Source organism: Pristis pectinata, chromosome 40, assembly GCF_009764475.1.
Source record: "Pristis pectinata isolate sPriPec2 chromosome 40, sPriPec2.1.pri, whole genome shotgun sequence".
Lineage (NCBI taxonomy): Eukaryota > Metazoa > Chordata > Chondrichthyes > Rhinopristiformes > Pristidae > Pristis > Pristis pectinata.
In genome coordinates, this window is record NC_067443.1 from 617,835 (window position 1) to 640,851 (window position 23,017).

The window sequence follows — 23,017 nt, forward strand, 5'->3', positions numbered from 1 at the left end:
TTTTCTTAATGCACATCAACAGTCGAACACTACTCAACTACTCAAGGGAGCAATGTCTGGAGAAGCTGGTTTGGGTTTGACCACCACCCCAGCAGGGTCTGCAAGCTCAGATAGGAGTGGTGGGGATCATTGAAGGGAACGTTACTCCCCTCATTGTCCCTGAAATTCACCCCAACCCCGACTGAGGGCAGTGACATGGACTAATGGATATCTGTGGAGGAGCAATGGAAGTCTATGGAGAGGCACTGAATGATTCTGGTCTCTCCACTCACCCAGTCCTCTATTCACTAAACTCCTGTCCCAACCTGATGTCATGTTTCAGTGTCTCCACTCACCCCTGTCTCTGTTACTTTTTCCAGACCCCCAGACGTCCACAAGGGAACAACCTAAAGGATCATCCACTGGAGAGCAAAGCCAGGAACTGTCTTCTGTCTCAGCAGGGGAGTTATCCTCAGGTACCTTCTGTCAGTGGGATCGTTGAACAAGTCTGAGGCCCAGATTCACTTGTTCGATGTGTGTTTCAGCGGGATGTGAATGTTGGAATTAGTTCTACCCCCTCTGCCAACTTCAGAAGCATACGATGCCTCTGGAGAGGGTGGTGAACTTTTCTGGAATCAACTGTAGTGGATGGAGAATGCTCCATGAATTTGTGTGCAGATGGGTCAGTGGATAGTGCAGGAGGACTGGGACCTGGTTTCTGGTATTTGAGAGAATGAAAGAGACTGGTGTGTGGGTTTGGATTGACCTTCAGGCAGGATGTATAAAATGTATGCAAATTTATGAGGGCATAGATCGGGTAGGAAACATATCAACTTAACAGAGGTAAATGAAACCAAAGGAACTAGATTTAGGCGCAGGTGTTAGATATTTAGTGGGAATCTGAGGGGGTCGGCACATTTTGCAACCAGAGAGTGGAGACAACCTGGCATACACTGCCGGAGAGAGTGGTGGAAGCAGAGTCACTGAGAGCATTTGAAGGTGTCCAGACGAGCAGTTGAAATGCCTAAGGATAGAAGATCTGGGATGTGCTGGGAGAGGGGATTAGCACTAGTTCCCACTGGTCAGTGAAGACAACTGGGCCAAATGGCCTGTGCCCATGCAGTATGAATCTGTGACTAAGGCTTGGGGCAGGGGACTTGGTGGAGTCTTCACTGAAGACCAGAACCAGAGCTGGAACTGCAGCAGGACATGAGCACCGATCAGTAAACCGTCCTCTGATCAGAAAACATGGGCTTCAGCAGATCAATGGACTCGACCTACCGGGGGAGTGTGATTGTTGCCCCAATGCACAGGGGAGTTAGGAGGGCTCTGTATGTTGCATGATGAGGCTTGTCTCGCGTAAAAAGCTCTGGTAGAGTGTGGAGGTTTAAGTAGTCTGGTCACCAGAGGTCACTTAGAGGGTCTTGATTTCGGACAGAATGTTGAAGGATCAAGGCCTTGGAATACACTGGGTATTAGTGACATCTGAGTGCACACATGCTCAGTGTATAAGATAGGAGTGACGAGGAGGATCCCTCCACATACATACATCTCTATTCCAGACCCAGACACTGCCCAAAGTAAACAGCCCAAAGGATCAGCAACTGGAGAGCTCACTCAGGACCCTTCCTCTGTCCCAGCGGGAGACATATTCTCACGTACGAAGTCTTGAGTGTGTGATGTTCAATCAATCTCATATGCTGTGATATAGAACTTCTCGCAGACTGATTCAACTTCTGGGCGTGCAATGCAGCAGAGAGGTGAATGATGGTGTTGGTTGTTCATGCCTCCCCTCTGTGCCGAACTTCAGCAGCATCTGACATCACTCAAAGGGACGGTGCCAGTCTCCACGATGGACAATCAGCACCTTGATCTGAGGCTCATTCTTGGGACTGGATGAGATTGGTTGGCAGTCAGAGCAGGAGAACAGAGGTCTGGGATTTGGTAACTGATGGAATTTGAGCGGTCACTAGGGATATTTCAGAAACCTTCAGGAAAGAATGGGATATGGGTGAGGGAGTGGACAGGAGTCTTCACCGATGCTGAAGCAGTGTTGGCAACCAGCTGCAATGTAATGAACATCAATTTGTTCACTGGCATGGAGATCAGGAAATGTGGGCTTCAGGGAATCACTTGGCTGAGCCTGGTCTGATCGAATGCGAGGAGTTGGGATGGGGTGGTGAGGGATAGGAGAGTGGTCACCGTATGGGCGGCGGGCTGCCTGGTAGGTTGAGGCACAGAGGGAGTGGTGGGAACACACAGGACTCTTGGACCGTGGGAATATTGAAGGGTATGTGAAGGTTATTGAAATCGGGAGGTGCGTTGTATCAAGGAGGGTATGAGGTGTTGGGGTATGAGTGGGGGTTGTAGGATTTGGGCATCAGAGAATGGTGAAGGTATGAAGCAATGTTGGGTGTTTGTGGAAAGCTTGGTCGTGGAGCGAAGACTGGGGTCAGGAATTGAGGTTGGCTTTGGTGGGCTGTGAGGGTGGGGGCACTGTGGGTGTTGGAGAGGGTGAGGGAGAATGATGAGTGGAGGGAGAGGATGTAACTGGGAGAGTGATGGACTGACTGAGGTCAGAGAGGAGGACGGATGGAGATCAGAGGGAAGAATGACTCAGGGAATGAATGAGGAAGGAGAGATGGGAACTGTGACAGGATGGAGGGGAGAGGTTGCTGGAGAGAAAGGACAGACACAGTCCCTGATTGACCACAAACCCACCAGAGTCTGCAAGCTCCGGTATCAGTAGTGGGGATCATTGAAGGGAACACTGATCCCCATGTTCAGTCATTGAAGCTGAACCTGGCTGTGACTGAGGGGAGTGATCTGGAGGGACAGAGTAATTGAAGGGCGACACATGATGTTGGTTTCTCCACAGACCCAGCCCTCTCTTCCCCAAACTCTTGTCCCAGCCTGATGACCTGCTTTGTTACTTCCAATTTCCCATGTCTCTGTTCCTTTATTCCTGGCCCAGAGACTGCCACAAGGCAACCATCCAGAGAATCATCCAATGGAGCATCCACACAGAAGCCGTCTTCTGTCCCAGCAGGAGACATGTCCTCTGGTACCAAGAATTATGTAAGTGGGGTCATTCAGCAAGGCTGTGGCCTCAAAGCTCCTGTGAGCTGATTCACTTGTAGATGTGCATTTCAGCAGGAGGTGATAGATGGTCAGCTCTATCCCCCTCTGCCAATTTTAGAAGTGCCTGAGACCTCTGGAATGTGTTGGTGCACTCATGGAATGTTCAAGGTGTGTCAGTGGACAGTGCAGGAGGACTGAGATCTGGAGTTTGGTGGTTGAGGAAAGGAAAGTGGCCGGTGGGTGGGTTTGGAGTAACCTTCAGGCAGGGTATACAATACTGCAGTATAAATTGATGAGGGGGACTGATCGGGTTGACTACAGGAAACGTGTCTTGTTATCAGAAGTGAATAAAGCTGGAGGACGTCAATTCAGGGTAAGGGTTAAGATATTGAGAAGGGATTCCAGCAAGATGACTGCACACCAGAGGACACTTGGAGGGTCCAGGTATCAGGGAGCATGTTGGAGTGTCAGGGCCTTGGAGTACACTGAAGGTTATGAAGAACAGAGTGCACGCAGGCTCTGGGCATCAGAGTGCCCTTGGATATCCCAGTGATATCAGAGTGCAAGGAGGGTTGGATGCACTCCCATGCCTCTCTTCTTTTATTCCAGAGCTGAAGACTTCCCCAGAGGAACAGCTCAGAGGATCACCAACTGGAGAGCCCACTCAGGAACTGTCCACTGTCCTAGTGAGGGGCACATCCTCAGGTACCAAGTCTTGTGTCTGTGAGGTTTATTTAATCTCTCTGTCTCTCATGGACCGATTGCCTGTTGGACATGCAGTGCAGCAGAGGGGTGAATGACACTCTCAGGTATTTCTCTTCCAGCACAGTTCCAAAATTCAGTACCATCCGAGATATCTTGAGTGGGTGGTCTCCATTTCCACACTGGACAATTAGCACCTTGGTCTGAGGCTGGTTCATGGGGCCGGGTGAGATCAGTTGGTGGCCAGAATATGAGGAGGGAAACCTGAGGTTTGGTGGTTGAGGGAATTTAAGTAGTCTCTGGAGATGTTTCAGTTTCCTTCGGGAACTCTGAGGATCTGGGTGAGGGAGCAGCTGGGAGTCTTCACTGAGGATGACAGCCGGGTTTGACAACCAGCAGCAGGGTTCTGAATGCCAATGCGGTCAGTAACATGGAGATCATTAAACGTGGGCTTCAGGGGATCACTGGCGAGTTTGGGCTGATCAAATGAGGGGTGATGTGATGGGGTGGCTGAGGGATGGCAGACTGGTCATCATGCAGGTGGAAGACTGGAGGGTTAAGGCCTAAATGGAGAGGTGGGAACATGTTGGACAATTGGACAGTGGAATATTGGAGGGTACGTGGAGGTTCGTGACATGACAGGCATAGAGTGTTGTGGTGATGGGCAGAGTTTGAAGTGTTGAGGCATTAGAGGGCATTGTAGGACTTGGGCAGTGGAGAATGGTGGAGGTTTGAAGCAGTGTTGTCGTGGAATGATGAATAGCGTCAGGAATTGGGGTTGCACTGGTGACTTGTGATGGTTGAGGCTCTGTGAGTGTTGGAGAGAGGAGGCTGGGTATCCAGGAGAGGGATGGACTGACGGGGGTCACAGGGAAGAAGAACTGCTATGTCCAGAGTGGAGGAATGAGGAAGGAGAGATGGGAACCCTGATGGGATGGAGGGGAGAGGTTTCAGGAAAGAATGAAGTGAATGGAGAGGAAAGATGGAGGGATGGTGTGACCCAGCTGAAGCAAGGCTGATGTACTGAGTGAGGAGCAAATGTCTGAGGAGAAAGTGTGGCAGCGAGTGAGGGGAGATGGATGGAGTGACTAACCAGAGAAAGATGGAGTGAATGCAGAGAGTTGGAAGTGATTGTGGAAAGAGGAGAATTGAGGAGGGAGATTTCAATGCCCCAGGAAGGAGGGATGGATGGTAAGGAGCGAGGGCTGGGAGCTGAGGTGAGAGAGGAGGGTTGACTGAAGAGGGAGGTGTGAATGGCATTGGAGGATTGTGTGTTTGGGGTTGGAGGTGCGACCTTTTTGACACTGGTTTATCATGATGTTACCTCCCATCTCTCCAGTGTCTTCCCACTTTTCCATCTACCTCACTTCTGTTACAGATCTACCCTCGGACACAACACGGGAACTGCGGGGAGCGACAACTGGTGAACCTGGTCTGTGTTTGACCACCACTGCAGCAGGGTCTGAAAACTCAGGTGTCACTGGAGGGGTTCATTGAAGGGAACGCTGTTCACACATTTCGTGCCCGAAATTCCTCTGGGCCAAGACCGAGGGGCATATAATAGAATGACAGAGGGTTGGGAGGGAGAGCTGGTGAAGGGAGCTTGGATGATATTTTTACCGTAGACCCAGCCATCCATTGTCAGAACTCCTTTCCAAGCCCAAAGACCCATTTGTTCCACCCTCCTGTGTCTCTGTTCCTGTATTCCAGACATGGAGAATTCCACCAGGGAGCATCCCAAAGGATTATCAACCAGAGAGCCCACCCAGGAACCATCGTCTGTCCCAGCAGGAGATAAGCACAAGGCTTGGTAGCTGAGGAATTGAGGGTCCATTCCCCCTTTGTGTCAGGCAGCTGACAAACACTGCTTCATCTGCTGGATGTGCAGTGCAGTGGGGCGTGTGTGACAGTGACGGCTGTTCCCTCCATCCCCCCAAGCTCAACTTCAGCAGTGACCGAGAGCACTCAGAGGATTGTGCACGTACCCACGACGGACAGTGTGCCCTTCTCTGAGGTTGCTTCATGGGGATCACAAGATCGCAAGACAAGGGAGCAGAAGCAAGCCATTCGGCCCATCGAGTCTGCTCCAAGGAAAGGGAAATAGAAATGAGAAATGGGGAATGGGGGAAGAAGAAGAAGAAAAAAAAACTATTCTAATCCCAATTACCGGCCTTATCCCCATATCCCTTGATACCCTGACTATTTAGATATCTATCTATCTCCTCCTTGAACGCCCCCACTGATCTGGCTTCCACTGCTGTACGTGGCAAGGAGTTCCACAAATTCACCACCCTCTGGCTAAAGAAATTTTTCCTCATCTCTGTTTTGAAACTGTACCCTCTAATTCTAAGATTGTGCCCTCTGGTCGTGGACTCACCCACCAAGGGAAACAGCCTAGCCACATTTACTCTGTCCTTTCCTATCAATATTTTAAATGTCGCTATGAGGTCCCCTCTCATTCTTCTGTACTCCAGCGAGTACAGTCCAAGAGCCGACAAATGCTCCTCATACTTAAGCCCTTTCATTCCTGGAATCATCCTCGTAAATCTCCTCTGAACCCTCTCCAACGTCAACACATCCCTCCTAAGATGTGGGGCCCAAAACGGCGCACAATATTCCAAATGAGGCCTCACTAGTGCCCTGTAGAGCCTCATCAACACTTCCTTACTTTTATACACTATACCTCTCGAAATGAATGCCAACATAGCATTCGCTTTCTTTACCACCGATCCGACCTGGTGGTTAACCTTTAAGGTATCCTGCACGAGTACCCCCAAGTCCCTTTGTACTTCCGTGCTTTGGATTTTCTCTCCTCCTAGATAATAATCTGCCCGCTTATTTCTGCTTCCAAAGTGTACCACTGCACATTTCCCTACATTGAATCTCATCTGCCATTTCCTTGCCCATTCTCCTAAACTGTCTAGGTCCCTCTGCAACCTTCCTATCTCTTCAATACTCCCTACTCCTCCCCCTATCTTGGTGTCATCCGCAAACTTAGCCACAAAACCATTTATTCCATCATCCAAATCGTTAATGTACAAGGTAAAAAGGAGCGGTCCCAACACCGACCCCTGCGGCACACCACTAGTAACCGGTAACCAGCCAGAACGAGATCCTTATATTTCCACTCTTTGCTTCCTGTCAACCAGCCAATGCTCCACCCATTCTGTTATCCTACCCGTAATTCCATGACCTCTCATCTTTTTAATCAGTCTCTTGTGAGGCACCTTATCAAAGGCCTTTTGGAAGTCTAAATACACAACATCTACCGCCTCTCCCTTATCCACCTTGCCTGTGATTTCTTCAAAAAACTCCAATAGGTTGGTCAGGCAGGATCTTCCCTTCACAAAACCATGTTGGCTAGGACCTATCCTGCCCTGCGCCTCTAGGTATTCCGTAACCCTGTCTTTGAGGATAGATTCCAATAACTTTCCCACCACTGACATCAGACTAATAGGTCTGTAATTTCCTTTGTGCTGCCTCCCTCCTTTCTTATACAACGGAACTACATTTGCGACCCTCCAGTCCTCCGGAATCACGCCTGAATCTATCGATTTCTGGAAAATAATCGCCAATGCCAATAATCTCTAAAGCCACCTCCTTCAGAACCCGGGGATGCACCTCATCCGGTCCAGGAGACTTATCAGTCTTTAGTCCATTTAGTTTTCCTAGCACCTTCTGCCTAGTAATCTTAACTGAACTCAATTCCATTCCATGAGACTCCTGACTAACCGGCACATTGCTGATGTCCTCCACGGTGAAGACCGATGCAAAATATTCATTCAATTCCTCTGCCATCTCTCTATCATCCACTATAATAGCTCCTGCACCGTTATCAGTTGGTCCTATATCAACCCGTGTCTCTCTTTTACACCTTATGTATTTAAAAAAACTCTTAGTATCCTTTCGAATGCTATCCGCCAACTTCCTCTTTTCTTTCCTAATGACCTTCTTAGTTTCTCTCTGCAGGTTTTTAAAAGCTTCCCAGTCCTCTGTTTTGCCACTAATTTTTGCTTCTTTGTACGCCGCCCCTTTTGCTTTTATTTTAGCCTTCATCTCTCTCGTTATCCACATTTGTGCCTTTTTTCCATTAAAAACCTTTTTTCTTGGAATATATCTATCCTGCAATATCCTTATTTCCTGTAGAAATTCCTTCCATTTCTCCTCTGCCGTCCCTCCAGCCAGCTTACTCTTCCAATCAATTAGGGCCAACTCCTCTCCCATACCATTGTAATTTCCTTTGTTCCACTGAAATATCGATACACCAGTTACCAGTTTCTCCTTCTCAAACTTGAAACCGAACTCAATCATATTGTGATCACTGGTTCCCAGTGGTTCCTTTACTTTTAGTTCCCTAATCACCTCCGGTTCATTACACAGCACCCAATCCAAAACAGCCGATCCCCTGGTGGGCTCTTCAACAAGTTGCTCTAGAAAAATGTCCCTTAGACATTCCACAAACTCCCTTTCCTGAGTACTACCGCCATTCTGGATTTCCCAGTCCACCTTCATGTTAAAATCCCCCACAATTATCTTCACATTGTCACTCTGGCATGCTTTTTCTATCTCAAACTGCGACTTATCGTCCACTTGCTGACTGCTATTAGGGGGCCTATATATGACTGCTACCATTGTCCTTTTACAATTGCTATTCCTTAGCTCCACCCACAAGGATTCCACCTCCTCTGACCCAATATCCTTCCTTTCTATCGATTTTATATCACTACTAACAATCATGGCCACACCACCCCCTCTGCCTACCCGCCTATCCTTCCTATTCACTGTGTACCCCTGGCCATTCAGTTCCCAATCACATCCGTCATAAAGCCATGACTCGGTGATTGCCACAATGTCATATTTATTAACCTGTAGTTGTGCCACTAGGTCATCTACCTTATTCCTAATGCTACGTGCATTTAAATACAGTACGTTTAGTCCGGTATCTGCTATTAATTTTGTTGGACTTCTATTGTTCAGCAGATTATCCTGGCTTTCCACCTGTCTATCCTTCTTACCATCTTCACTACATACTACGTTAGACATGTTCCTACATACCTCATCCCCTATCCTAACATTCTGTATCCTAACATCCTGACAACTGGTGTTTGCTGGCAAAGAGATTTGAGTGGTCACTGGAGAAGTTTGAATCAGCTTCAGTAAAGTTCACAGTCGAGCAAAGGGAGCATGATGGGTTCTTCACTAAGTATAGCAGCCGGGCTTGACCAACAGAACCAGGGTGATGAAGGACAATTGGGTAAATGGTGCAAAGATCAATAAACCTGGGCTTTTGGAGATGGATAGAAGGTTGTGGGCTCAATAAATAGGCTCAGTTAGACCTGGATGGTCAAGGTTTCAGAGGACTAGAGGGTCCAGGCACAACTAGAGAGATGGGTGGATGTTGGCCACGAGGGTTTGTGATGTTGGAGGGCACAATGTCAGGGCAGCAGGCATTGTTTGAGAGGTTGGGGCATTCGAGGGCATTGTAGGATTTGGGCATCAGAGGATGTTAGATGTTTGAAGCAATGTTGGGTTTCTGTGAAAAGTCTGTGTTTTGGAGTGATAAATAGAGTCAGGGAATGGGGTTGGGATTGGTGGGCTGTGTGGGTTGTACTGTGGGTGTTGGAAGGAGTGGGTGGAGTGACTGAGCAGAGGGGCTGGAGAAAGAGGGATGGGCTCACGGACAGAAGAGGAGGATTGACTGGAGATGGGAATATGACTGCATAGAAAGGGATGGATTGCAGCGGGGAGAACTGGTGAACGGGAGGTGAAGGGTGATAGGGGAGAGGGAGGGGGAGAAAGAGGAGAGGAGGGATGTGAGTGTGGGATGAAGGGAATTGGAAAGAGGATGAAGTGATGTGAACTAATGAAGGGGGTTAATTGAAGAGGAGGGTGGTGCAGTGATGGGAAGGGTGTGGGTTGACTGAGTGGAATGGGTTGGCAGGGAAGAGGGGGACAGAGCGATTGTACAGAGGGTGGAACTAAGGAAAGGCACGTCCTGGGTGAGGGGACAGAAGTAGAGTTACTGAGGAGTGATTGTGGTGAATGAAAGGAGAGGGATGGAGTGACTGATGGGAGGGATGGACGGAATATATCAGCTGGCAGGTAACAATAAGGAAAGAGGTTTGGTCACAGGTGAGTGGGAAGGATCGAGTGAAGGAGGAGGTGTGGATTACCTGGGAGAAGTGTGTTGTGCATGTGGCTGGAGGTTTGTGGTGCTCAACACTGGTACATCACTGATGGCAGTAATGATCCCACCCGTTCCCTCCATCCCAAACAGCTGTGCATAAGTTTCTATTTCCCCCGTTCCCCACCCACCCAGATCCAAAGGAAGTGGTTCTTTCCTGGACCATTCTCTCATGTTTAGTTCCACCCTGGCCACCCGTTGGAGCTTTTATTAGTTTAAACTTTCCAATCGACTGCCATTCTCTTGATCCACATCAACAGTCAGCACAACTCAACTACCCAAGGGAGCAATGTCTAGGGAAGTTGGTTTGGGTTTGACCACCACCTCAGCAGGGTCTGCAAGCTCAGATAGGAGTGGTGGGGATCATTGTAGGGAACGTTGCTCCCCACATTGTCCCTGAAATTCACCCCAAGCCCAACTGAGGGCAGTGACATGGACTAATGGATGTCTGTGGAGGAGCAATGGAAGTCTATGGAGAGGCACTGAATGATTCTGGTTTCTCCACTCACCCAGTTCTCTGTTCAGCAAATTCCTGTCCCAGCCTGATGTCTTCTTTCAGTGTCTCTACTCGCCGCTGTCTCTGTTCCTAATTCCAGACCCCCAGACATCCCGAAGGGAGCAACCTAAAGGATCATCCACTGGAGAGCCAACCCCGGAACCGTACTCTGTCCCAGCAGGGGAGACATCCTCAGGTACCAAGTCTTGTGTCAGTGGGGTCATTTAACAAGTCTGTAGCCGATTCACTTGTGTGATGTGTGTTTCAGTGGGATGTGAATGTTGGAATTAGTTCCACCCCCACTACCCACTTCAGAAGCAGCCGAGGCCTCTGCAGAGGGTGGTGAACCTTTCTGGAATCACCTGTCTTGGTGGGAGGATGATCCAGGAGATTGTGTGGAGATGGGTCGGCGGATAGAGCAGGAGGACTGGGACAACGTGTTTGGTGCTTGAGGAAATGAAAGAGGCCGGTGGATGGGTTTGGAGTGACTTTCAGGCAGGATATATAAAATGTATTTAAATTTATGAGGGGTATGGATCAGGTAAACTGGAGGAAACATCTCAACTTAACAGAGGTGAATGAAACCAGAGGACATAGACTTAAGCTCAGGGGTAAGAGATTGAGTGGGGATCTGAGGGTGTGGGCACCTTTTGCACCCAGGAGTGTGACCACCTGGCATACACTGCCGGAGAGAGTGGTGGAAGCAGAGTCACTGACAGTATTTGTAAGTGTCAAGACGAGTAGTTGAAAGGCCGAAGGATAGACGATCTGGGCTAAGCTGGGAAAGGGGATTGACACTGGTTCCCACTGGTCGGTGTGGACATCCTTGGCCAAATGGCCTGTGTACATGCAGTTTGAATCTGTAAGTAAAGAGTGGGGTTTGGAGCAGGGAACAGGGTGGAGTCTTCACTGAAGACTAGAACCAGAGCTGGAACTGCAGCAGGACGTGAGCGCAGATCAGTGAACCATCCTGTGATCAGAAAGCATGGGTTTCAGCAGATCAATGGACCTGATCCACTGGGGGAGGGTGATTGTGGCCCCAGTGCACAGGAGACAGGAGGTCTCTGTATGTTGCACGATGTGGCTTGTCTGGGGGACAAGGCACTGGTGGAGTGTGGAGCTGTAAGAAACCTGGGCACCATTGTTCACTTGGAAGGTCTCGATATCGGACAGAATATTGAAGGATCAGGGCCTTGGAAAACGCTGGGTGCTGGGGACATCTGAGTGCACACAGTCTCATGTATAAGACAGCAGTGACAAGGAGGGTCCCAACCACCACCCCCACCCCACACACACACACACACACACACACACACACACACACACACACACACACACACACACACACACACACACACACACACACACATATCTCTATTCCAGACCCAGAGACTTCCCAAAGGTTATGAACATCAATTTGTTCACTGGCATGGAGATCAGGAAATGTGTGTTGCAGGGGATCACTGGCTGAGCCTGTGCTGATCGAATGGGAGGAGTTGGGATGGGGTGGCTGAGGGATAGGAGACTGGTCATCGTGTGGGGGGTGGGTGGGGATGCCTGGTGGGTTGAGGCAGAGAGGGAGTGCTGGGAACAAACTGGACACTTGGATTGTGGGAATATGAGAGGGTATGTGGAGGTTAATGACAAGGGGAGGTGTGGGTATCAGGGAGTGTATCAAGTGTTGGGGTATGAGAGGGTGTTGTAGGATTTGGGCATCAGAGAATGGTGAAGGTATGAAGCAATGTTGGGTGTTTGTGGAAAGCTTGTGTCGTGGAGCGATGACTGGGGTCAGGAATTGAGGTTGGCTTTGGTGGGCTGTGAGGGTGGGGGCACTGTGGGTGTTGGAGAGGGTGAGGGAGAATGATGAGTGGAGGGAGAGGGTGTAACTGGGAGAGTGATGGACTGACTGAGGTCAGAGAGGAGGACGGATGGAGATCAGAGGGAAGAATGACTCAGGGAATGAATGAGGAAGGAGAGATGGGAACTGAGACAGGATGGAGGGGAGAGGTTGCTGAAGAGAAAGGACAGACACAGTCCCCGATTGACCACGAACCCACCAGAGTCTGCAAGCTCCAGTATCAGTAGTGGGGATCATTGAAGGGAACACTGATCCCCATTTTCAGTCATTGAAGCTGAACCTGGCTGTGACTGATCAGAGTGATCAGGAGGGACAGAACTTTGGAAGGGAGAGTTATTGAAAGGAGACGCATGATGTTGGTTTCTCCACAGACCCAGCCCTCTCTTCCCTAAACTCCTGTCCCAGCCTGATGATTTGCTTTGCTGCTTCCAATCTCCTTTGTCTCGGTTCCTTTATTCCAGGCCCAGAGACTCCCACAAGGGAACCATCCAGAGAATCATCCAATGGAGCATCCACACAGGAGCCGTCTTCTGTCCCAGCAGGAGATACGTCCTCAGGTACCAAGACTGATGCCAATGGGGTCATTCAGCAAAGGCTGCGGCCTTAAGCTGCTGTGAGCTGATTCAGTTGTAGATGTGCATTTCAGCAGGACGTGATAGATGGAGTCAGTTCTACCCCCCGCTGCCAATTTCAGAAGTGCCTGAGACCTCTGTCAAGGTGGGTGCAATTCCCGGAATGGTCAGCCTTGAACGGAAGCTGGTGTAGTTCACGGTGTGGAGGTGAATCATTGGACAGAGCTGGAGTACTGAGATCTGGATCGAGGATTGGAAAGTTGCCGGTGGGTGGGTTTGAAGTGACCTTCTGGCAGGATATACAAGACTGAATTATAAATTTATGAGGGGGACTGATTGGGCTGACTGCAGGAAACATGTCATTTTATCAGAAGTGAATAAAGACAGAGTTTGTCGATTCAGGGTAAGGGTTAAGCTATTTAGAAGGGATTCCAGCAAGATGTCTGCACACCAGAGGACACTTGGAGGTTCAAGGTATCAGGGTGCATGTTGGAGTGTCAGGGCCTTGGAGTACACTAGAGGTTAGGAAGAACAGAGTGCATGCCGGCTGTGGACATCAGAGGGCCCTTGTATATCCCAGTGACATCAGAGTGCAAAGTGGGTTGGATGCACTCCCGTGCCTCTGTTCCTTTATTCCAGAGCTGAAGACTTCCCCAAGCGAACAGCCGAGAGGATCATCAACTGGAGAGCCCACCCAGGAAACGTCCTCTGTCCCAGTGAGGGAGACGTCCTCAGGTACCAAGTCTTGTGTCTGTGAGGTTTATTTCATCTCTCTCTCTCTCGTGGACCGATTGCCTGCTGGACACGCAGTGCAGCAGAGGGGTGAATGACAGTGTCAGTTGTTTCTCTCACAGCTCAGTTCCAAACTTCAGCACCATCTGAGATATCTTGAGGGTGCGGTGTCCATTTCCACGGTGAACAAATAGCACCTTGGTCTGAGGCTGGTTCATGGGGCCGGGTGAGATAGGTTGGTGGCCAGAATATGAAGAGTGAGACAGGAGGTTTGGTGGTTGAGGGAATTTAAGTAGTCCCTGGAAATGTTTCAGTTGTCTTATGTTGTCGGCAGCAGTGCTGTCGTGGAATGATGAACAGGGTCAGGAATTGGGGTTGCACTGGTGACTTGTGACGGTTGAGGCTTTGTGAGTGTTGGAGAGAGGAGGTTGGGTATCCAGGAGAGGGATGGACTGACGGTGTCACAGGGAAGAAGAACTGGTAAATCCAGAGTGGAGGAATGAGGAAGGAGAGATGGGAACCCTGATGGGATGGAGGGGAGAGGTTTCAGGAAAGAATGAAATGAATGGAGAGGAAAGACGGAGGGATGGTGTGACCCAGCTGAAGCAAGGCTGATGTACTGAGTGAGCAGCAAATGTCTGAGGAGAAAGTGTGGCAGCGAGTGAGGGGAGATGGATGGAGTGACTAACCAGAGAAAGATGGAGTGAATGCAGAGAGTTGGAAGTGATTGTGGAAAGAGGAGAATTGAGGAGGGAGATTTCAATGCCCCAGGAAGGAGGGATGGATGGTAAGGAGCGAGGGCTGGGAGCTGAGGTGAGAGAGGAGGGTCGGCTGAAGAGGGAGGTGTGAATTGCATTGGAGGATTGTGTGTTTGGGGTTGAAGGTGTGACCTTTTTGACAATGGTTTATCATGACGTTACCCCCCATCTCTCCAGTGACTTCCCTCTTTTCCTTCTACTTCGCTGCTGTTACAGATCTACACTCGGGCACAACGCGGAATCTGCGGGCAGCAACAACTGGTGAACCTGGTCTGGGTTTGACCACCACCCCTGTAGAGTCTGAAAGCTCAGGTATCAGTGGAGGGGTTCATTGAAAGGAGCACTGCTCCACACGTTTAGTGCCTGAAATTCGTCTGGGCCAAGACTGATGGGCGTATAACAGAATGACAGAGGGTTGGGAGGGAGAGCTGTTGAAGGGAGCTTGGATAACTTTCTGCCATAGACCCTAACATCCGTTATCAGAACTCCTGCCCAAGCCTAATTGTTCCACCCTCCTGTGTCTCTGTTCCTGTATTCCAGACACAAAGACTTCCACCATGGAGCATCCCAAAGGATCATCAACCAGAGAGCCCACCCAGGAACCATCTTCAGTCCCAGCAGGAGATACATCCTCAGGTACCAAGCCATGTGTTTGAGGGTCCATTATTCCTCCGTGGCAGGCAGCTGTCAAACACTGCTTCACCTGCTGGATGTGCAGTGCAGTGGGGCATGAGTGACAGAGACAGTTGTTCCCTCCATCCCCCCAAGATCAACTTCAGCAGTCACCGAGAGCAATCAGATGATTGTGCACATACCCACGATGGATAATGTGACAGGCTCTGAGGTTTGCTTCATGGTGATGGAGGCCACACCTGGTGTTTGCTGGCAAAGAGATTTGAGTGGTCACTGGGGATGTTTGAATCAGCTTCAGTAAAGTTCACAGTCTAGCAGAGGGAGCATGATGGGTTCTTCACTAAGTACAGCAGCCGGGCTTGACCAACAGAACCAGGGTTATGAACGACAATTGGGTAAATGGTGCAAAGATCAATAAACCTGGTCTTTTGGAGATGGATGGAAGATTGCGGGCTCAATAAATGGGCTAAGTTGGACCTGGATGGTCAAGGTTTCAGAGGACTAGAGGGTCCAGGCACAACTAGAGAGATGGGTGGATGTTGGGCACGAGCGTTTGTGATGTTGGAGGGCACCGTGTCAGGGCAGCAGGCAGTGTTTGAGAGGTTGGGGCATTCGAGGGTATTGCAGGATTTGGCCATCAGAGGATGTTAGATGTTTGAAGCAAAGTTGGGTTTCTGTGGAAAGTTTGTGTTGTGGAGTCAGGGAATGGGGTTGGTATTGGTGGGCTGTGTAGGTTGTACTGTGGGTGTTGGAGTGACTGAGCAGAGAAAGAGAGGGATGGGGTCACGGACTGAAGAGGAGGATTGACTGGAGATGAGAAAATGACAGCATAGAAAGGGATGGATTGCAGCGGGGAGAAGTGGTGAACTCGGGAGGTGAAGGGTGATAGGGGAGAGGGAGGGGGAGAAAGAGGAGAGGAGGGATGGGAGTGTGGGATGGAGGGAATTGGAAAGAGGATGAAGTGGTGAACTAATGAAGGGGGTTAATTGAAGAGGAGGGTGGTGCAGTGACGGGAAGGGTGTGGGTTGACTGAGTGGAATGGGTTGGCAGGGAAGAGGGGGACAGAGCGATTGTAGAGAGGGTGGAAGTGAGGAAAGGCACGTCCTGGGTGAGGGGACAGAAGTAGAGCTGCTGAGGAGTGATTGTGGTGAATGAGAGGAGAGGGATGGAGTGAGTGATGGGAGGGATGGACGGAATATATCAGCTGGCATGACCAAGGAGAGAGGGAGAATTATGGTCAGGGGATTGAGTGACTGAGGAGGGAAGGATGGAAAATCAGGAAAGAGTGTTGGTCACAGGTGAGTGGGAAGGATCGAGTGAGGGAGGAGGTGTGGATTACTTGGGAGAAGTGTGTTGTGCATGTGGTTGGAGGTTTGTGGTGCTCAACACTGGTACATCACTGATGGCAGTAATGATCCCACCCGTTCCCTCCATCCCAAGCAGCTGTGCATAAGTTTGTATTTCCCCCTGTTCGCCTCCCACCCAGATCCGCAGGAAGAGCTGCTTTCCTGGACCACTCTCTCATGTTTAGTTCCACCCTGGCCAGCCATTGGAACACATATCTGTTTTGCCTTTCCAATCGACTGCCATTCTCTTGATCCACATCAACGGTCGGACACAACTCAAATACCCAAGGGAGCAATGTCTGGAGAAGTTGGTTTAGGTTGACCACCACCCCAGCAGGGTCTGCAATCTGAAGTGGCAGTGGTGGGGATCATTGTAGGGAACGTTGCTCCCCACATTGTCCCTGAAATTCACCCCAAGCCCGACTGAGGGCAGTGACATGGACTAATGGATGTCTGTGGAGGAGCAATGGAAGTCTATGGAGAGGCACTGAATGATTCTGGTTTCTCCACTCACCCAGTTCTCTATTCAGCAAATTCCTGTCCCTGCCTGATGTCTTGTTTCAGTGTCTCTACTCGCCGCTGTCTCTGTTCCTAATTCCAGACCCCCAGACATCCCGAAGGGAGCAACCTAAAGGATCATCCACTGGAGAGCCAACCCTGGAACCGTACTCTGTCCCAGCAGGGGAGACATCCTCAGGTACCAAGTCTTGTGTCAGTGGGGTCATTTAACAAGTCTGTAGCCGATTCACTTGTGTGATGTGTGTTTCAGTGGGATGTGAATGTTGGAATTAGTTCCACCCCCACTACCCACTTCAGAAGCAGCCGAGGCCTCTGCAGAGGGTGGTGAACTTTTCTGGAATCACCTGTCTTGGATAGAGGATGATCCAGGAGATTGTGTGTAGATGGGTCGGCGGATAGAGCAGGAGGACTGGGACATCATGTTTGGTGCTTGAGGAAATGAAAGAGGCCGGTGGATGGGTTTGGAGTGACTTTCAGGCAGGATATATAAAATGTATTTAAATTTATGAGGGGTATGGATCAGGTAAACTGGAGGAAACATCTCAACTTAACAGAGGTGAATGAAACCAGAGGACATAGACTTAAGCTCAGTGGTAAGAGATTGAGTGGGGATCTGAGGGTGTGGGCACCTTTTGCACCCAGGAGTGTGACCACCTGGCATACACTGCCGGAGAGAGTGGTGGAAGCAGAGTCACTGACAGTATTTGTAAGTGTCGAGACGAGTAGTTGAAAGGCCGAAGGATAGACGATCTGGGCTAAGCTGGGAAAGGGGATTGACACTGGTTCCCACTGGTCGGTGTGGACATCCTTGGCCAAATGGCCTGTGTACATGCAGTTTGAATCTGTAAGTAAAGAGTGGGGTTTGGAGCAGGGAACAGGGTGGAGTCTTCACTGAAGACCAGAACCAGAGCTGGAACTGCAGCAGGACATGAGCGCAGATCAGTGAACCATCCTGTGATCAGAAAGCATGGGTTTCAGCAGATCAATGGACCTGATCCACTGGGGGAGGGTGATTGTGGCCCCAGTGCACAGGAGACAGGAGGTCTCTGTATGTTGCACGATGTGGCTTGTCTGGGGGACAAGGCACTGGTGGAGTGTGGAGCTGTAAGAAACCTGGGCACCAGAGTTCACTTGGAAGGTCTCGATATCGGACAGAATATTGAAGGATCAGGGCCTTGGAAAACGCTGGGTGCTGGGGACATCTGAGTGCACACAGTCTCATGTATAAGATAGCAGTGACAAGGAGGGTCCCAACCACCAGCCGCCCCCCCCCCCCCCCCACACACACACACACACACACACACATATCTCTATTCCAGACCCAGAGACTTCCCAAAGGTTATGAACATCAATTTGTTCACTGGCATGGAGATCAGGAAATGTGTGTTGCAGGGGATCACTGGCTGAGCCTGGGCTGATCGAATGGGAGGAGTTGGGATGGGGTGGCTGAAGGATAGGAGACTGGTCATCGAGTGGGGGGTGTGTGTGGATGCCTGGTGGGTTGAGGCAGAGAGGGAGTGCTGGGAACAAACTGGACACTTAGATTGTGGGAATATGAGAGGGTATGTGGAGGTTAATGACAAGGGGAGGTGTGGGTATGAGGGAGTGTATCAAGTGTTGGGGTATGAGAGGGTGTTGTAGGATTGGGGCATCAGAGAATGGTGAAGGTATGAAGCAATGTTGGGTGTTTGTGGAAAGCTTGTGTCGTGGAGCGCCATCTGAGATGTCTTGAGGGGATCAATTAGCACCTTGATCTGAGCCTGGTTCATGGTGCTTGGTGAGAGAGGTTGGTGGCCAGAATATGAAGAGTGAGACCCGAGGTTTGGTGGTTGGGGATATTTAAGTAGTCCCTGGAAACGTTTCAGGTGCCTTCAGGAACTCTCAGGATCTGGGTGAGGGAGCAGCTGGGAGTCTTCACTGAGGATGACAGCCGGGGTTGGCAACCAGCAGCAGGGTTCTGAATGCCAATGTGGTCTGTAACATGGAGGTCCATAAATGTGGGCTAAAGGGGATCACTAACTGTGTTTGGGCTGATCAAATGAAGGGCGATGTGATGGAGTGGCTGAGTGATGGGAGGCTGGTCATCATACGGGGGAAGACTGGAGGGCTCAGGCCCAGTTGGAGAGATGGGTACATGTTGGGTACATGGAGGTTTGTGACATGAGGGGCACAGAGTGTTGTGGTGCTGGGCAGAGTTTGAAGTGTTGGGGCATTAGAGGGCATTGTAAGACTTGGGCAGTGGAGAATGGTGGAGGTTTGAAGCAGTGTTGTCGTGGAATGATGAAGAGGGTCAGGAATTGGGGTTGCATTGGTGACTTGTGACGGTTGAGGCTCTGTGAGTGTTGGAGAGAGGATGCTGGGAATCCAGGAGAGGGATGGACTGACAGGGGTCACAAGGAAGAAGAACTGGTAACTCCAGAGTGGAGGAATGAGGAAGGAGAGATGGGAACCCTGATGGGATGGAGGGGAGAGGTTTCAGGAAAGAATGAAGTGAATGGAGAGGAAAGATGGAGGGATGGTGTGACCCAGCTGAAGCAAGGCTGATGTACTGAGTGAGCAGCAAATGTCTGAGGAGAAAGTGTGGCAGTGAGTGAGGAGAGATGGATGGAGTGACTAACCAGAGAAAGATGGAGTGAATGCAGAGAGTTGGAAGTGATTGTGGAAAGAGGAGAATTGAGGAGGGAGATTTCAATGCCCCAGGAAGGAGGGATGGATGGTAAGGAGCGAGGGCTGGGAGCTGAGGTGAGAGAGGAGGGTTGACTGAAGAGGAAGGTGTGAATGGCATTGGAGGATTGTGTGTTTGGGGTCGGAGATGCGACCTTTTTGACACTGGTTTATCATGATGTTACCCCCGATCTCTCCAGTGTCTTCCCACTTTTCCATCTACCTCACTGCTGTAACAGATCTACACTTGGACACAACGCGGGAACTCCAGGGAGCAACAACTGGTCTGGGATTGACCACCACCCCTGCAGGGTCTGAAAGTTCAGGTATCAGTGCAGGGGTTCAATGAAGGGAACACCGCTCCACATGTTTAATGCCTGAAATTCATCTGGGCAAAGACTGAGGGGCATATAATAGAATGACAGAGGGTTTGAAGGGAGAGCTGGTGAAGGGTGCATGGATAGTTTTCTGCTATAGACCCTAACATCCGTTGTCAGAATTCCTGCGCAAGCCTAATCGCCAGTTCACCGGTACATCCTTAGGTACCAAGCCGTGTGTTTGAGGGTCCATTTTCCCTCTCTGTCAGGCAGCTGTCAATCACTGCTTCACCTGCTGGATGTGCAGAGCAGTGGGGCGTGAGTGACAGTGACAGTTTTCCCTCCATCCCCCCAAGATCAACTTCAGCAGTGACCGAGACCTCTCAGAGGATTGTGCACATACCCATGATGGACAATGTGACATGCTCTGAAGTTGCTTCATGGGGATGGAGGCTACACCTGGTGTTTGCTGGCAAAGAGATTTTACTGATCATTGGAGATGTTTGAATCAGCATCAGTAAAGTTCACATTCGAGCAGAGGAAGCATGATGGTTTTTTTCACTAAGTACAGCAGCCGGGCTTGACCAACAGAACCAGGGTTATGAACGACAATTGGGTAAATGGTGCAAAGATCAATAAACCTGGGCTTTTGGAGATGGATGGAAGATTGCGGGCTCAATAAATGGGCTAAGTTGGACCTGGATGGTAAGGGTTTCGGAGGACTAGAGGGTCCAGGCACAACTAGAGAGATGGGTGGATGTTGGGCACATGAGGGTTTGTGATGTTAGAGGGCACAAAACGTCAGGGCAGCAGGCAGTGTTTGAGAGGTTGGGGCATTCGAGGACATTGTAGGATTTGGGCATCAGAGAATGTTAGATATTTGAAGCAATGTTGGGTTTCTGTGGAAAGTTTGTGTTGTGGAGTGATAAATAGAATCAGGGAATGGGGTTGGTATTGATGGGCTGTGTGGGTTGTACTGTGGGTGTTGGAGAGAGTGGGTTGAGTGGCTGAGCAGAGGGGCTGGAGTAACAGAGGGATGGCATCACGGACAAGAGGAGCATTGACTGGAGATGGGAAAATGACTGCATAGAAAGGGATGGATTGCAGCGGGGAGAACTGGTGAACTCGGGAGGCGAAGGGTGATAGGGGAGAGGGAGGGGGAGAAAGAGGAGAGCAGGGATGTGAGTGTGGGATGGAGGGAATTGGAAAGAGGATGAAGTGATGTGAACTAATGAAGGGGGTTAGTTGAAGAGGAGGGTGGTGCAGGGACGGGAAGGGTGTGGGTTGACTGAGTGGAATGGGTTGGCAGGGAAGAGGGGGCCAGAGCGATTATAGAGAGGGTGGAACTGAGGAAAGGCACGTCCTGGATGAGGGGACAGAAGTAGAGCTACTGAGGAGTGATTGTGGTGAATGAAAGGAGAGGGTTGGAGTGACTGATGGGAGGGATGGACGGAATATATCAGCTGGCATGACCAAGCAGAGACGGAGAATTATGGTCAGGGGATTGAGAGACTGAGGAGGGAAGGATGGACAATAAGGAAAGAGGGTTGGTCACAGGTGAGTGGGAAGGATCGAGTGAAGGAGCAGGTGTGGATTACCTGGGAGAAGTGTGTTGTGCATGTGGTTGGAGGTTTGTGGTGCTCAACACTGGTACATCACTGATGGCAGTAATGATCCCACCCGTTCCCTCCATCCCAAGCAGCTGTTCATAAGTTTGTTTTTCCCCCGTTCCCCACCCACCCAGATCCACAGGAAGTGGTGATTCACTGGACAACTCTCTCATGTTTAGTTCCACCATGGCCACCCGTTGGAGCTTTTATTTGTTTAGCCTTTCCTATTGACTGCTATTTGCTTAATGCACATCAACAGTCGAAAACAGCTCAACTATCCAAGGGAGCAATGTCTGGAAAAGTTGGTTTGGGTTGACCACCTCCCCAGCAGGGTCTGCAAGCTCAGATAGGAGTGGTGGGGATCATTGCTCCCCTCATTGTCCCTGAAATTCACCCCAACCCCGACTGAGGGCCGTGACATGGACTAATGGATGTCTGTGTAGTAGCAGTGGAAGTCTATGGAGAGGTACTGAATGATTCTGGATTCTCCACTTCTCCAGTCCTCTATTCACTTCTGCCAGTGGAATCATTGAACAAGTCTGTGGCCCAGAATGTGTCATGAATGGATTTACTTGTTCGATGTGTGTTTCAGCGGGATGTGAATGTTGGAATTAGTTCTACCCCCTCTGCCAACTTCAGAAGCGTACGAAACCTCTGGAGAGGATGGTGAACTTTTCTGGAATCAACTATATGGATGGAGAATGTTCCATGAATTTGTGTGGAGATGGGTCCGTGGATAGTGCAGGAGGACTGGGACTTGGCGTCTGGTTGTTGAGGGAGTGAAAGAGGCTGGTGTGTGGGTTTGGTGTGACCTTCAGGCAGGATATATAAAATCTATGAAAATTTATGAGGGCATAGATCAGGTAAAGTGTAGGAAACATCTGAACTTAACAGAGGTGAATGAAACCACAAGAACTAGATTTAGGCGCGGGTGTAAGATATTGAGTGGGGGTCTGAGGGGGTGGACACATTTTGCATCCAGAGAGTGTTGACAACCTGGCATACACTGCCGGAGAGAGTGGTGCAATCAGAGTCACTGACAGCATTTGAAGGGGTCCAGATGAGCAGTTGAAATGCCTAAGGATAGAAGATCTGGGCTGTGCTGGGAGAGGGGATTAACACTGGTTCCCACTGGTCGGTGTGGACATCCTGGGCGAAATGGCCTGTGTCCATGCAGTATGAATCTGTGACTAAGGATTTGGGCTTGGGGCAGGGGACTTGGTGGAGTCTTCACTGAAGACCAGAACCAGAGCTGGAACTGCAGCAGGACATGAGCACAGATCAGTAAACCGTCCTGTGATCAGAAAACATGGGCTTCAGCAGATGAATGGACCTGACCTACCGTGGGAGTGTGATTGTGGCCCTGTGTGGTTGTGTAATTAGGAGGGCTCTGTATGTTGCACAATGAGGCTTGTCTGGGGGAGAAGGCACTGGTGGAGTGTGGAGGTTTAAGTAGTCTGAGCACCAGAGGTCACTTGGAGGGTCTCAATTTTGGACTGAATGTTGAAGGATCAGGGCCTTGGAATACACTGGGTGCTCGTGACATCTGAGTGCACACAGCCTCAG

General features: G+C 50.0%; 1 protein-coding gene across 1 annotated transcript in view; it reads left to right on the forward strand.

Annotated features, from left to right (window-relative positions):
* LOC127587385 (mucin-5AC-like) overlaps window positions 1-23,017 on the forward strand; it is a 279,133-nt gene that overhangs the window by 217,220 nt on the left and 38,896 nt on the right. Inside the window, exons 31-38 of the mRNA XM_052045684.1 lie at window positions 360-455; window positions 3,670-3,765; window positions 10,543-10,638; window positions 12,762-12,857; window positions 13,512-13,607; window positions 14,579-14,674; window positions 14,903-14,998; window positions 16,943-17,038. Coding sequence (XP_051901644.1) covers window positions 360-455; window positions 3,670-3,765; window positions 10,543-10,638; window positions 12,762-12,857; window positions 13,512-13,607; window positions 14,579-14,674; window positions 14,903-14,998; window positions 16,943-17,038 — 768 coding nt within the window. The remainder of the gene's footprint in view (window positions 1-359; window positions 456-3,669; window positions 3,766-10,542; window positions 10,639-12,761; window positions 12,858-13,511; window positions 13,608-14,578; window positions 14,675-14,902; window positions 14,999-16,942; window positions 17,039-23,017) is intronic.